This window comes from Chelonia mydas, chromosome 9 (assembly GCF_015237465.2).
Source record: "Chelonia mydas isolate rCheMyd1 chromosome 9, rCheMyd1.pri.v2, whole genome shotgun sequence".
NCBI classification, from domain to species: domain Eukaryota; kingdom Metazoa; phylum Chordata; order Testudines; family Cheloniidae; genus Chelonia; species Chelonia mydas.
The window spans coordinates 82600696-82616924 of record NC_057855.1 but is presented as its reverse complement, the minus strand read 5'-3'; the positions used below and the strand labels follow the sequence as shown (position 1 = coordinate 82616924).

Here is a 16229-nt window from a genome sequence, read left to right as displayed (position 1 = left end):
ACTGCCCCTTGAAATGTGTATAGGGTAAGATCACATAAAAAACCAGATTTCATGGTCTGTGACGCATTTTTCATGGCCATGAATTTAGTAGGGCCCTATTAATAACTGATTATATCAAGAAGGTTGATATGTTTAATGCCTATTTTGCTTGTCTACATTATAAAGGTTAATTATGACAGATGCTTAACAAAATTAATATTAACAATAAACGGGGAAGAAACACAAGCCATAATAGAGAAGGAACTGGTTAAAGAATATTTAGATAACTTAGATGTACTAAAGTTGGCAGGGCCTGACGAAATTCACCCTTATGGTACTTAAGGAACTAACTGAAGCAATTTTGGAACTGTTAGTGATTATCTTCAAGAACTCAGGGAGGACAGGTGAGGTCCCAGAGGACTGGAGAAGGGCAAACATAGTACCTATCTTTAAAAGGGGGACTCGGGAAATTATAAACCAATCAGCCTAACTTCAACATCTGGAACAAATTATTAAACAATCAATATGTAAGCACCCAAGGGGTAATATGTTAATAAGTAATAGCCAGCACAAATTTGTCAAGAACAAATCATGTCAGACCAACCTAACTCCCTTCTTTGACAGAGTTACTGGCCTACTGGATAGGGGAGGAAGTAGTAGATGTGATATATCTTTATTTTAGTAAGGTTTTTGACACAGTCCGACATTAAATTCTCATAAGCAAATTAAGGAAATGTGGTTTAGAGCAGTGACTCTCAACCTTTCCAGACTACTGTACCCTTTCAGGAATCTGATTTGTCCTGTGTACTCCCAAGTTTCACCTCACTTAAAAACTACTTGCTTACAAAATCAGACATAAAAATACAAAAGTATCACAGCACACTGTTACTGAACAATTGCTTTCTCACCTTATCATATAATTATAAAATAAATCAATTTGACTATAAATATTGTACTTACATTTCAGTGTATAGTATATAAAGCAGTATAAACAAGTCATTGTATGAGATTTTAGTTTGTACTGACTTCACTAGTGCTTTTTCTGTAGCCTGCTGTAAAACTAGGCAAATATCTAAATGAGTTGATGTACCCCCTGGAAGACCTCTGCATACCCCCGGTGGAGAACCACTGATTTAGAGGATACTACCATAAGGTGGGTGCATAACTCATTGAAAGACCTTACTCAAAGAATAGTTATCAATGGTTTGCTTTCAGACTTGGAGGATGTATCTAGGGGAGTCCTCCAGGGTCTGTCCTGGGTCCAGTATTGTTGAACATTTTCATTAATGACTTGGATAATGGAATGGAGAGTAAGCTTATTAAAATTTGCAGATGACACCAAGCTGGGAAAGGTTGCAAGCACTATGGAGGACAGGATTAGAATTCAAAATGACCCTGAAAAATTGGAGAAATGGTCTGAAATCTACACGGTGAAATTCAATAAAGACAAGTGAAGTACTACACTTAGGAAAGAAAAATCAAATGCACAAACAGAAAATGGAGAATAAATAGGTAGGCAGTAGTACTGCAGAAATGGATCTGGGGGTTATAGTGAATCACAAACTGAACATGAGTCAGTAATGTGATGCACTTGCTAATATCATTGGGGGGTATTTTAACAGGAATGTCATAACTTTCCCGCTCTACTTGGAAGAAACATTTAGTGAGACTCAACACTACAATTGCTTCCAAGCTCCACTTACTACTACTATGTCCAACCTTCTTTCTGTTCATCAGGTGGCACAAGACCAGGATTGCTGCCAGACTGGTTAGTTCAGCATTGCTTAACGTGACCCTGCATCCTAGAAAGAATGTATTTACGATACCCTGATACCCCCTGTTCACAGAACAGCCTTCCATGATACAGATGTTATCATCAAAAATGCAGAATGTAACACTTAACACTAATTTCAGTTATTCAGTATTTATGACAAAAGCAAAGTCTATGGAGATCAGTCTCTCTTTTATAACTACCTTTTTCAGGTTCTAGTTGCAGTATTGAAGGTTATGCTTTATAAAACAATGACTGTAATTATGCTTGCATTATACTCCAATTATTCTTTTTGATATATGTAGTTACCATTAATATAAAAGGTTAATTATGTGATTGAAATAATTTTTATCCCTTTACTGACATTTTGGTTTTTTCCCTACATGTGCTAGCATGCAATCTTATAAGCAAGAAGTTAACTGCTTGCTGGAGGATTCTCTGCTCCTTGAAGTCTTTAAACTACGATTTGAGGACTTCAATAGCACAGATATAGGTGTGAGGTTTTTTTGTAGGAGTGGTGGGTGAAATTCTGTGGCCTGCGTTGTGCAGGAGGTCAGACTAGATGATCATAATGGTCCCTTCTGACCTAAATATCTATGAATCTATGAATCTATGAACTGCAATGATTATGTGAAAAATTATAGTCCTGTTCCAGTGTAACTACATGGTAATTACAGCTGCTGTAATATAAATTATAACCCATTAATGTCTCTTTCTCTTTCTGTTTGGTGTTCTGCAAGCAGCTATCCATAGTGATATGGGAACATTGTTATCATGGAGTAGTTGGTAAAGGCATTAGGCTATTAACTTTACATTTTTATTCATTGGAATGGGGATTTCTTTGTTTTCATTCCGTTCAGATACATGTGTACATTGGCTGAGGTTCTGTAGTGCGACTCTGCCAACCACATTTGAAATAAGTACTTGTTTTTCAAATTCACGTCAGAAGCTAAATCTTTTTTATTGCCATTTTGGTGTGACACATCAAAGCCAAACTGTCAGCACCCCCTGCTGTAACCTAATCAGTTAAACAAACACTTTTCCAGGAGCTGGGTAACATTCCTGCTTGCAGCACAGTGAAGACCATGCAAAATGATTGAAAAAAATTAAAAGGCAGGGATATTTGCTTCTACTCCACTGCAGAAACAGGACACGTAAGAGAGAAACCAACAGAACAGGAAATGTGATGTTTCCTTTTTATGAAGCTATTATTGAAAATGGGAGAGTTACAATAAACAGTGAAACCTAGAAAAACGTGGCTGGCACCATTCCTCTGGCGACTATTTTGGACATACTGAAAAACTGACACTAAATATATGACAAAATCATTAGTTTAAAAAAACCTTCACACCTTCATCTGTTTGAAATCTGTTCTTAATCTAATTGTAGTAGTAAAGTTGTATTATTCTATCATCTCTGTATCTTTGCTAGTGAAGCTCTCAAAGCAATACTTCTTCGTATACTACTTATTCTAATCCTTTTTCATTCATAGAACACAAAGTGCACTACAAAGGCAAACAAGTATCCACATCCCCATTCTACTGGTGAGAAAATTCAGATGCAGTATTGGGGGCGGGGGGGTAGCGCCTTCCAAAAGGTCCCACAATGAATCACAGGCAAAGCTCAGCACAGAACCAACCTTTTCCTAATGTGCAGGCCAGTGTCTTATTCATTAAAATCTGTTGTTTCCTAATAAAAGGAAGGGGCCTCGTGACTTTCCTATAGTCTCATCAAATGAGCCAGAAGGTCTGTTTGAATGAAAATGCCAGCCAACATGCTTCCTAACAATATCAAAATAGCTTCAACTCAGTGAATCCAGATAAGAAAGAACCAAGTGTCTGAATTTCTAATTGAGAAGAGAGCACAAGAATTACTGCCGGTATGCTCTTCATTCATTATACACAACTACGTCACCTGCAGACACCCCTCCCCCCCTCCCCATGGCATTGCTCCTGGGACTGAAATAAAGCTCTGCCATGTAATGATATTATTTCCTGTCTTGACTCCAGGCGGCTTTGTCTCCAGAGTGTGACATCATTCAAGATGGCAGCCATTGGGTCAGAGATAACTCATGGGGCCAAAATAACTCCGGTGTACTGAGAGCAAACTGAACAACCTGCCCAAGTTCTGAGTTGACCAGGTTTCATCCTGAATCTCAGTTTTGGAAACAGGTTGGAATAGTCTGCAATTCCAACAATTCCATAGATAACTGACACACAAACAGGCACCAAGGCCTACCACGGACCACTAAAATAGCCGTTAGTGTCAATGGACACATTCTTGCACAGATACACACACTACACAAACGCTGTCCACACACCCCCCAAACCACAGACACACCCCTACAGACACACTGTCCACACACCCCACAATCCACAGACACGCCCCTATAAACACATGGCGCACATCCTCCTCAGTGCAGAGACACACCCCTGCAAACATACGGCGCACATCCCCCTCATCCCAGAGACATGACCCTACAGACACTGCGCACATCCCCCAACGCACAGACACGCCCCTACAGACACTGCGCACATCCCCCCACTGTGCAGATACACCCTTACAGACACTGCGCACATCCCCTCACTGTGCAGACATGCCCCAACACTGTGCACATCCCCCCCACTGCGCAGACACGCCCCTACAGACACTGCACACATCCCTCCCATTGCACACACACGCCTTACAGACACTGTACACATCCCCCCACCGCGCAGACCACCTCTATAGACACTGCACACATCCTCCCACCGTGGAGACACAACCCTACGGACACTGTGCACATCCCCCCCAACGCACAGACACGCCCCTACAGACACTGCGCACATCCCCCCACTGTGCAGATACACCCTTACAGACACTGCGCACATCCCCTCACTGTGCAGACATGCCCCAACACTGTGCACATCCCCCCCACTGCGCAGACACGCCCCTACAGACACTGCACACATCCCTCCCATTGCACACACACACCTTACAGACACTGTACACATCCCCCCACCGCGCAGACCACCTCTATAGACACTGCACACATCCTCCCACCGTGGAGACACAACCCTACGGACACTGTGCACATCCCCACCACCGCATAGACACACCCCTACAGACACGGCGCACATCCCCCCCCACCGAACAAATGCCCCTACAGACACTGCGCACATCCCCCAGCACTGCGCAGACACGCCCCTACAGACACTGCACACATCCCTTCAGCGCGTAGACACGCTCTTACAGACACTGCACACATCCCCCCACTGCGCAGACACACCCCTACAGACACTGCGCACATCCCCCCACTGTGCAGACACACTCCTACAGACACTGCGCACATCCCCCCGCACTGCGCAGACACTCCCCTACAGACACTGCGCACACACCCCCCACCGAGCAAACGCCCCTACAGACACTGCGCACATCCCCCCAGTGCGTAGACACGCTCCTACAGACACTGCACACATCCCCCCACTGAGCAGACACGCCCCTACAGACACTGCGCACATCCATCCCCCCACTGAGCAGACACGCCTCTACAGACACTGCATACATCCTCCCCCTCACTGTGCAGACACGCCCCTAGACACTGCGCACATCCCCCCACTGAGCAGACATGCCTGTACAGACACTGCATACATCCTCCCCCCCACTGTGCAGACACACTCCTACAGACACTGCGCACATCCGCCCCACTGCGCAGACACGCCCCTACAGACACTGCGCACATCCGCCCCAACGCGTGCACACCCACCTAATTTACAGACATGCCCCTAGATACTGTGCACACACACTGCCAACCCACAGACATGCCCCTACAGACACTGCGTACATCCTTCCCATTGCACACACACGCCCCTACAGACACTGCGCAGACATGCCTCCCCAACACACAGACACACTGCTCACATATTGCCACTGCACAGACACACTGCATACATCCCCCTCAATGCAGAGGCTCTCCCCTAGAGACACACGGCACACATCCCCCCAATGCACAGACATTCCCCTACAGACCCAGCTCCCCCCACTCAGACACACCCCTACAGACATGCCTATCCCTATGTACATATTTACCGAATCATCCCTCCAGAGACTCCTCCACCGTCCTCCACACCTCTCAAGCAGACAGGCAGGTACACTCCCTTCAGACAGACACACACACATTTTATATCCAATTGCCTCATCTTTGTATTTGTATTTTTTATTTTATTTTTTTAGAGCAATAAAGCTGCCTACAGTCACCTCCCCAAAGCTCTGGGTAGGCATTCAATAGCTACACAATACAGCGGACATGACAGTATCGTCTATTGAATGCCAAAGAAATGTGACCTTAGAGTCACATCTGAATGGTGCAGATTAATTTCCCCTCCCCAAACCCCTCCTCACTGCACCATAAAGCCATCAGCATATCATGCTAATTACCTTCTTCCAGTTCATCCATGCTCCCAATCTTTCTGGTCCCATCGATGGTGTAGATGTAGCGAACTCCCTGAGGCAGGTTAATGTTATCAGACAGAGAACGGGTCAGGTCAGCCAGCAAAGCATCAAAGCTTCGGAAGCGGTCGGAGGACACGGCATACACAATCCCCTTGAAGTAGCGGTCCCCATTGCGATAGAAACGCACCTTCTTTGCTTTCTTCTCATTACTCAGTGCCTGTAAGGTCCTGGTTCGGTAGAAGCTACAGTGAGCACTGTGAGTGGGGCTGGGCAATCCATTCATACGTGAGCCTCGCATGTTTCTGGACGTCTTATCTCTTTCGTCAAAGTGTCCAAAATCAAGTTCCATAGTTTGGTGAACCCTAAAGATTTGAAGCTGAGTGGAGGGGAATGGGGAGGAAGGAATGCATATGAGATATTAGACTGATCGGGCCCCAAATCCAGACAGAAATTACATACCCACAAGACCTCGGCTTTTCTTTGAATGAACAGAAGCAGTTTATTTTCAAAGTGACCCATGTCCTGCCCTGATCTAGCTTCATATCAATTCTGGGGCTGGAGGAGGTAGGGGCATTTTTGGAAATGATCCACCCATTGCAGGGAGGGAAATGTGTTTTTAAATAGCAGCCTGGTTTTAGCACATTTAAGTTCTGTGCAGTTTTGAAGTGTAGTGAATTGAGACTTTGGGCTGATACATGAAAATTACAAACAAAAAAACAGAAATCCCACCCAAACAACAAAGGCTGGCAATTAATTAAACCTCCCGAGCCTTGGGAGACTCTCCCTGGCAGCAGAGAACAAGCAAATCCCAATGAGGTAGGTTTCAATCTGTAGATTTGCAGAAGGAACAAGAGTATCTGAATGTTTAAAATGAGAATAAACTGGTATTTACGAAAGAACGGTTACATGGGAGTAGCCAGTTTCTTTGTGACAGTCTGTTCAATAAAGGCTAGCAACCAGATACTAAACTCCCCCCACCCAGCAGCCCCCTCCCAGCCCATCAATCAATTTCTGACACCATCCTACATTTCCAAGAAGAAATGACTGAAATTTTTTTCATTGAAATGAGAGTTCGATAAACAATTGTCAATTCACGAGCTCTTCCTAGGTTTGTTTCTGGTAATAGGAAGAAAAAAAAATTGGGTCTTTTTGTTTGTTGTTTTATTCCCCCTACCCTTAAGGAAGTGATTTAATTGTGGAAATTGTCCCTGTCAAAGTATTCACATCACGCCATGGCAAGCACACCTTTCATTGTTCTGATCTGTAATGTATTACAGTGGGAAAGAGAGAGGCAGTTTTATGGGCAAAATACAGAGATTGCGCTGAGTTGGAGATCAAACCCAATGATCAGTGATTTTTGTGTTCTCTTTAAACTGAACTTAGTACCAAAAGAACAAACCCCAACCCTATAAAATGGGAAACCTTGCAAAGCTGTCACTCTGGGCAAAACTATTAATATGCAACTCACATATGGTAGCAGTGTGTTCATACAAAACAGTAATGGGATTAAAATCCAATGGCTCAGCAATCAGGTACAAACCCTAGGAAAAACTGTTGCTATCATTCTCCCACCCATCAGATTTTTGGGAGCCAGTCCCTTTTTCAGTATTTTACAATGTCACCATGACCCAGGGAAGATCTTATTGTCTCTAACATGTAGCAAAGCAGTAGCGGGTTTTGCAGGCAGTTTTTACATAAACAACGAGTTGCACATATTTTTTCAGCAGTGCAGATTGTGAGATATGTATTTTAATGTCATGCATAAAACAATGAAATATGCAAGCAACTTTAAACATGAATTAGAGGTTTTAAGGTTTTTTGGAAACTGCAGATGCTGTAATGTACAAAAAGAAAGAGGTTTCTCTTTTCCCTTTGTATGTGACATCTGTTACTTTCTGCATGGAAATCACTCTAAAGCGCTACTCACCGGTTTTCAGCTCGTAGGGTGGAGATGCTGAGAGAAAGAAAACCAGTCTCACTCTGCCTTTGTTGTCTGAGCTCCAAGCAAGAAATTCCTGCCAGGGTGGATGAGACTTCTCCTAGGTCCTAGTGCCTTGTGCACCCCTGAAATGGTAACTTTGCCTCAGTGTTTTTCATCCTAATGATCAATTATCAGTTTAAAGTTTAATCTGTATTATAAACAAAAAGAACAGATTCATTCCAGTTCTGGTTACATTAATAGCAGGGGTGGGGTGGAGTTAATGGGACAAATCTTGAAGTCATTGCCCTCTGCATTTTTAGGCAAAGCTCCCATTGACTTCATATGATCTAATCATCTGGAAAGCACTAATCATCTAGCCCCAATTTGGAAAAAAAAATGCACTTAGGGTTATGCAGCAGCCTTATAGGGTTTCAGTTGCAGGGGGGGAACGGCTGCAATCCTATAATGTGCAACCGGTTTGGACTTTTGTGTCAAGAAAGTAAGGAAAAGAAAGCCAGAGTTGACAATAGGCAGAGGAGCCTGATTCTTCTCTGATGTTTTTACACTAGCTCATCCTGATTTACACCAGTGTAAGTGAAAAGAGAATTGTGCTCAATGGATCTGCATCTTTTTTTGCCCCATATCATTTTTCTGTGTTACAGAACATCCACGACTAAGCTATTTTTTAGGTGCATACAGGATATAAACCCTCATGCTGAGTACCTAGCATAAACTGACCACTAACTAACAGGAGTAAGGACTTCTCTGTAAGTAAACTTCTCTGTAAGTAAACTTTTCCATAACTCTTCACTGTGGGGTTTCTTGCACCTTTTGCTAAACCATCTCATCTGGCACTGGCCACTCTTAGAGATGGGGTACTGGAGTACATGAACCACTGGTCTGAGCCATGTGGCAGCTCTTACAGGTAATCTAAGGGAATAGCTAAAATATGGGTGGCTGTGCGTAAAATTATAATACATATTTCCACAGCAATTTTTAGAAATCTCACCCTAGTGTTTCTGTGTCATCGATTCATATGTCCAAGTGGGATCTGAGGTTTTGCTGATAGTTGATCTGATTAACCTTAAACTAAATAAAAGTTTAGCATTTTGAACGGTGAGCTATATTTCCTGTATCCTAACCAACATCGTTGGTTTATTAATATCCGGACCTAATCCAGAATCATGAGTCCAAATTCCCTTAAATTACAGAAGGTTACAGAGTGGAGTCATTTGATCCAAATCACCCCAACAGATGTGGTTCTGGGTAAATCCCAAACTATTTTTTATTCCAATGCAGCAGAAATTTCACAACAGCCAAACATGTCAGATTTCTGTCATTTGAGGCCAAAATAACCAAGAGCCATTACAATCCACTGGCTGCTCTGAGGAAAGACTTGGTGATCTCTGTCAGGTGTCTACACCACAAAACCAACATGATCATTGCAGTCTCAGCATGTCCCAACCCTGGAAATAAAACAATCTTCTCACCCCCTAGAGGAGGTCTCTCCAAATAAAGGTAGAGCTGCCTGCGCGGTGCCGGTTCTGGAGATAAATACTGGCTTCTATTTCCAGTCAATCTGGCACATCCCACTGGTATCACAGTCACATGAAAACTAATTTTATAGACAAAACAAACTGGACACAGATAAAGTCGCTTTGGTCAATACTTTTTTCCAGTGGCATCTGCCCAGAGAGGGAAGAGGCAGTGCTTAAACAAATGGCCTAAATGGTTTGCTTGTTTGCTTTGCTATAACTTCTGTAGACTACATTACTGTACCCAATGACAAAAGGTTATTCCCTAATATGAATGTGGCTGTCATTTGTCATTCCCTTTGCTTCTTACAACTATAGCACACTGCAGGGACCAGTTTTAATTTCCTCCCGGAATGGAAACAAACCAATCATATGAATGGCATTGCAGAATCTGGTTCCTGGTCCTTTTCTACATGGAGGCACCATGACTCTGGATTAAGCCTTGGTGTGGACACCAGGCATTCCTGTGTTCTAATCCTGACTCTGCCACTGGCTTGGTGTGTGGATTTAAACAATTTCCCATGTGCTGATTTGTGCCTTTGAAGGGTTTGAGCTACGTTGCAATCAGACTCTGTCTGATTCAGCCAAACCCTTGGCAAGGTTGCAGCGAGCCTCCTCCATTATATGCTCAGCTAGACCACTGGTGAGGAGTGGTGGAGACAAGGGCACAGCTTCATTCTCACACTGTCTCCTTTCAGGAAACTAGTGCATATGGAGACAGTAGGAAAGAGCAGGACCTGTGATCCGCAGGCGGGGTTTGGTTGGCCCCTGCACAGGATGCAAGAGGAGGGTGAAACTTCTTGAGCCTTCTCCTTGCCTGCTTCTTCTCCAGCCTGATCCAGCCCTTAATGTCTCTATGCCACAGTTTTCCTATCTATCAAATGGGGCTAATAAATGTCTTACCTACATCAAATGGCTGTTGTGAGGATTAATTAATTAATGTTTGAAAGAGTGCTCTGAAGGTAGGAATCATTATATAAGCATTAAATATTTTCATTTAAAACATGAGGCATAGAATGAGAAAAATAAAGGCTAGAAGAACAGAATAAGGTATGCTGTGATGCTTGAGTGCCTTGACAGATAATAAACCAATGATTCCAAATGGTCCATTGTCTCTAACGCACTCAGGTATGATGGTGATGGGCCAATACGAAGTGCAAAGACAGAGAGATATAACCCAACCAGTCAATTGACTCATAATGCCTCTCATTGTACTGATCTTGAGTTAAATGAGGCTGCATGTGGACAGTTCTGAGGCAGAGGACAGGGTCTAGAATAGCTTCTTTGGATCATAGCTTTCTGCACACATGAAACCACTAGGGCTGTCAATTAATCGCAGTTAACTCACGTGATTAACTCAAAAAAATTAATCATGATTAAGTAAATTAATCGCGATTAATCGCACGGTTAAACAATAGAATACCAATTGAAATGTATTAAATATTTTTGGATGTTTTCTACATTTTCAAATATATTGATTTCAATTACAACACAGAATACAAAGTGTACAGTGCTCACTTTATATTTATTTTTATATTACAAATATTTGCGCTGTAAAAAACAAAAGAAATAGTATTTTTCAATTCACTTAATACAAATGCTGTAGTGCAATTTCTTTATCATGAGTGTGGAACTTACAAATGTAGAATTATGTACAAAAAATAACTGCATTCAAAAATAAAACAATGTAAAACTTGAGCACCTACAAGTCCACTCAGCCCTACTTCAGCCAATCGCTCAGACAAACAAGTTTGGTTAAAATTTGTGGGAGATAATGCTGCCCACGTCTTGTTTACAATGTCACCTGAAAGTGAGAACAGGCGTTCGCATGGCACTTTTGTAGCCGCGTTGCAAGGTATTTATATGCCAGATATGCTAAACATTCGTATGCCCCTTCATTCTTTGGCCACCATTCCAGAGGACATGCTTCCATGCTGATGATACTCGTTAAAAAAATAAGGCATTAATTACATTTGTGACTGAACTCCTTGGTGGAGAATTGTATGTCCCCTGCTCTGTTTTACTCACATTCTGCCATATATTTCATGTTCTAGCAGTCTCGGATGATGACCCAGCACATGTTCGTTTTAAGAGCACTGTCACAGCCGATTTGACAAAATGCAAAGACACTACCAATGTCAGATTTCTAAAAATAGCTACAGCACTGGACCCAAGGTTTAAGAATCTGAAGTGCCATCCAAAATATGAGAGGGATAAGGTGTGGAGCATGCTTTCAGAAGTCTTAAAAGATCAACACTCAGATACGGAAACTACAGAACCCAAACCACCAAAAAAGAAAATCAACCTTCTGCTGGTGGCATCTGTCTCAGATGATGAAAAGGAACATGCGTCGTACGCTCTGCTTTGGATTGTTATAAAGCAGAACCTGTCATCAGCATGGACACATGTCCCTTGGTATGGTGGTTGAAGCATGAAGGGACACATGAATTTTTAGCACATTGCAAATGTAAATAATTTGCTGTGCCAGCTACAACAGTGCCATGTGAACACCTGTTCTCACTTTCAGGTGACATTGTAAACAAGAAGTGGGCAGCATTATCTCCTGCAAATTGTAACCAAACCTGTTTGTCTGAGTGATTGGCTGAAGTGGGACTGAGTGGACTTGCAGGCTCTAAAATTATACATTGTTTTGTTTTTGAATGCAGTTGTTTTTGTACATAATTCTACATTTGTAAGTTCAACTTTCATGATAAAGAGATTGCACTATAGTACTTGTATTAGGTGAATTGAAAAATACTATTTTGTTTGGTTTCTTTACAATGCAAATACTTGTAATCAAAAATAAATATAAATTGAGCACTGTATTCTTTGTATTCTGTTGTAATTGAAATCAATATATTTGAAAATGTAGAAAACATCCAAAAATATTTAAATAAATGGTATTCTGTTATTGTTTAACGGTGCGATTAATCGTTGGATGAATGGCAATTCATTTTTTAAATCACTTTATAGCCCTAGAAACCACACACACTGCACTGAAAAGATGAAGTACAATAAAATGCACACACCTGCTTGGGACTCCATTACAAGCTTTTTATGCAATATACATTTCCTTTTTAAAATGCTAAAAAATTAAGCAGAACCAGTATTCACTCCAGCCTGATACCAGGTACTTGCCACTGACTGAGAGACACAATGTCTCTTGCTGATGATAGCAACACTCATCCTGCATGGTACCTCAAATGATTCTATGGATACCTAGGCACTTTCTGTCTATTTGTTCTTCTTTCATCCAGCCACTATTGGAGAAACAAAACATCTCCGTAGCCAGCGTCAGTGATGATGAAGAGTCCTTGGGCAAAATTCTTTTGTCAGTTATGTTGACGTGAAGAGTAAACTCACAGATCTCAATGGAATTATTCTGGATTTACTCCAGTGCAATTGAGATCAGGATCTGGCCCCAGAGACATCACTGAGCAAACCAACTATGGCATATGAATGACAGCCATTTCTAGGAATACCTTGACATATCTCTAGACCTGATTTGGATCTTGCTTATCGTGGTTGTACACTGGTACAATTCCATTGGCCTGGATGGCATTACTACTGATTAATACCAGCTTATGTTAGAAAAGAAATCAAGCCCTGTGGCTCCATTAGCTAAATCACTTTAGACAGCGTAAGTGATTGAGAAACTGGGAATACATCTGCTTTCTTCCTATCAATAAATTCGTTTAGATAAAAAGGAAGGTTAAATTTAGCTCCTCAGATTAAATTTCCTATTCTAAATTAGGTGAATCATCTTTACCCAAAGCAGCAAACATTGGATCTTTCTGCTGTGTAATTAAATCTGGCTAGAGATGCTGCTTTTATCCCTAGTGAAGTTCTTTATTGCATGTTGGGAGTGATTCTGATGCTTTTGAAAGTGAGGGAAAGATCAGCAGGTGGGAAGCATATTGTGATTTGCTGCTGTGCAAGCTTCCCCATAGGCACGTAAACCCAATACATCAATACAATGCATCTAAACTCCCTCATTTACAACACTACCAGCTATTCCAATCTAAGGTCCCCGCTCAGCTCTGCCAGCACACCTCCACCCTCACATCCTTGCTATTCCAAAGAACTTCCTTCAAGCATGATACATTTTACAATCAGCATCTGATTTAAACTGACAATTATCTGAGGTCTGTCTGCTCTGGATGAGGATTCTAGACAAACTTTTGATAGTGCAATTAAAACTTTCACTGCTAATTTGCTTTAGGTGGAAGCCTAGGGTTGATATTTCAAAGCAAGCCATGGTGTTTTGATACATCTTCCATTAATTTTATTTTTAAATCCCTGTGCCTTCTTTGAAAATTTCATCTTGAGCTCTTCTGTCAAAGCTTTCAAACACCTATGCCAAGTCTTTCAAAAGTAACTAGTGATTTTGGTTGCCTCTTTTGTTTTGGAGCCCTATGGTTTTCCAAGGATGGGGATTAAGCAGTTTATGAGAATAAAGGCTCTATTTTGTCTCCAGTTGGGCACTAGTCACTTTTGAAAGTCTTGGTCCTACAGCAAGAACCATTAACATGGTTCTTCAAAGGAACAGATTGCACCTGAAGGAACTATTCTTATGAGAGCTACAGAGTTAAGCTGTTCTGTACCCAGTCCACTGAGCTAATAACTGATTTGGAATTGGCAGTCTTTTACAACATACCATTTGAGATTTATTTTTATAGGGACTATGCCCTCCTTAATGTCATTTAATCATAGGTGTTATAGAGACATGGCTTTCTGCCTTCCTTCCACAGGATTCCTTCACCGCTCCTCCAACCCCAGCAAAATCTCCTCTGTGGAGAGTGTTCAAGCCTTGAGATCAGTGGATTGGGAAAAACAGAGGGTAGGAAGACTTTTTGGCGCATGGTTCACCATAAATATAGGGTACCTCCTCTTGCATACTCTGATGGGGCAGCATCAAGTAGGAGAAACCACAACAGTTCAGCTCAGTTGGAATCATTATACCACGGAGGCTGGGGAGGGCCAGGTATGAACTTGGAGGAAATTCAGAGAGATAAAGTTTCTGTACGGATGGTCTTGACCCTTGATAGCTCCCCAGAGATCTACTTGTGTCTTGAGGGATGATCACGGTATCCATATGCTAAAATCCCACAGCAGCTGTGGGAAAGGAGGTAAACCTCATTGTCCTGTGATAAAATAATGGAAAGAACACTGTGGGCACAAATTCATTTTGTTTCCAGTCACCTTCACAGGATTAACCCACATAGGAGACAATATAGCCCATAGTCTCTTGGTTAAAAGCAGGATCATCATCATAGCCAATTGTGGGTGAAGCATTAAAATAAACGTCAACCCACAAGAAGAAAGCCTCTCATGCTAGACTGTGCACTGGCCCTTGCCCCTATTGCAGACACAAATCCCCCACAACTAACAAATCCTTCCCATCCTTCCCAGCTGAAAAGAAGTTCCCTGCAGGGTGAAAAAAACACATTGAATGAATAGATCTAGCACCAGGTCCTGAATGTTGTCACACTCAGCAGCTGGGTTACACAAGCAAAGTTCCATGGTAGCTAATAGCCCGGCATTTCACTTCAAAATCCTGAAAGGTGGATTTGCAAAGCTTGCTGAATCCTATGGAAATCACTGCAGACATAACCCTCCAGAAATTGTCAGTATGTTTTTAGCTGACCCAACTGCATGTGATCAATCCAGGTCATACTGGATGGGTTTCCAGAACATCTACTTTCCAGGACAACCAGGTGTTCCTCCGATGACGTTGCCTATTGACTGTACTGTGCAGTGTTTAGAAAGCTCTTTGAGCTCCATGAATAGAAAAGCCTCTCCTAAAGTACAGCATAATTTGAAATTACCAACTGATTACATGATTCCCAGACACTCACAAAACTCCTGCAGAATGTAAGATGGATTTAAAGGATTCTTTCCCGAAGAAATATTAAATACAGGAAAGGAAAATCCCATCAAAGCCATCAGAAGGGATCATGTCACACTCAGGCTGGAAATGCAAGATGCTTCCCCAGCTAAGTACCGTCAGTCACCATTTTATAACACTGATAATGCATTCTGTATGAAGAGGCCTGAACCTTTCTTATAGCTAAGAGATCATGACAACGGGCTAATACAGAAATGCATTTATTGTTACAAGAGATATGTCTCCAGTAAATACACATCCTTATATCCATGTAATCACAAAAAGAGTCCAACAAAGGTTGCTGTATCAGTCACATTAATTATTCCAGGCAAATATCTTCTACAGGACAGAAATCAAGAGCTTTCAAATGAAAATGACATATTGGCATGTCCTTCAGTTTATCCAGCTCATTGCTAAAACCTCAACAAAACCCAAAGGCCCCATTTACTACTCCAGACAAATAATGGTATGTTACAGCATGCCAGCATATAGTCTATGACTTTAACCATTGTTGCATGGTGTGCTTCTATCACAGTTTCTATATGTCAGCAGTAGAGATGGACTTGAACCAAAACCTTCAATCTAAGCTCTCCTGTACTTTGAGGGTCTTCCAAAATTGGCTTCTGTTCTAAATTTTGAGGTTCAGGCTCATGTCCTTTGTTAGTATTCTTAGTAGGGGTATTACACTAGCACTGAGACCGAGGA

General features: G+C 42.0%; 1 protein-coding gene across 4 annotated transcripts in view; it reads right to left on the bottom strand.

The window, feature by feature from the left end:
* DCX (doublecortin) overlaps positions 1–8335 on the bottom strand; it is a 109789-nt gene extending 101454 nt beyond the window's left edge. For 2 of the 4 annotated variants that reach the window (XM_043522495.1, XM_007060154.4), the window contains exons 1-2: positions 8109–8333; positions 6167–6557 (exon numbers count right to left, since the gene is read on the bottom strand). In XM_043522495.1, the coding sequence (XP_043378430.1) occupies positions 6167–6530 (364 nt within the window). In that variant the 5' untranslated portion in view covers positions 6531–6557; positions 8109–8333. Of the gene's footprint in view, positions 1–6166; positions 6558–8108 lie in introns of all 4 variants that reach the window. The other 2 variants (XM_043522494.1, XM_007060153.4) reach the window with 2 other exon arrangements.
* Positions 8336–16229: the final 7894 nt, after the last annotated feature.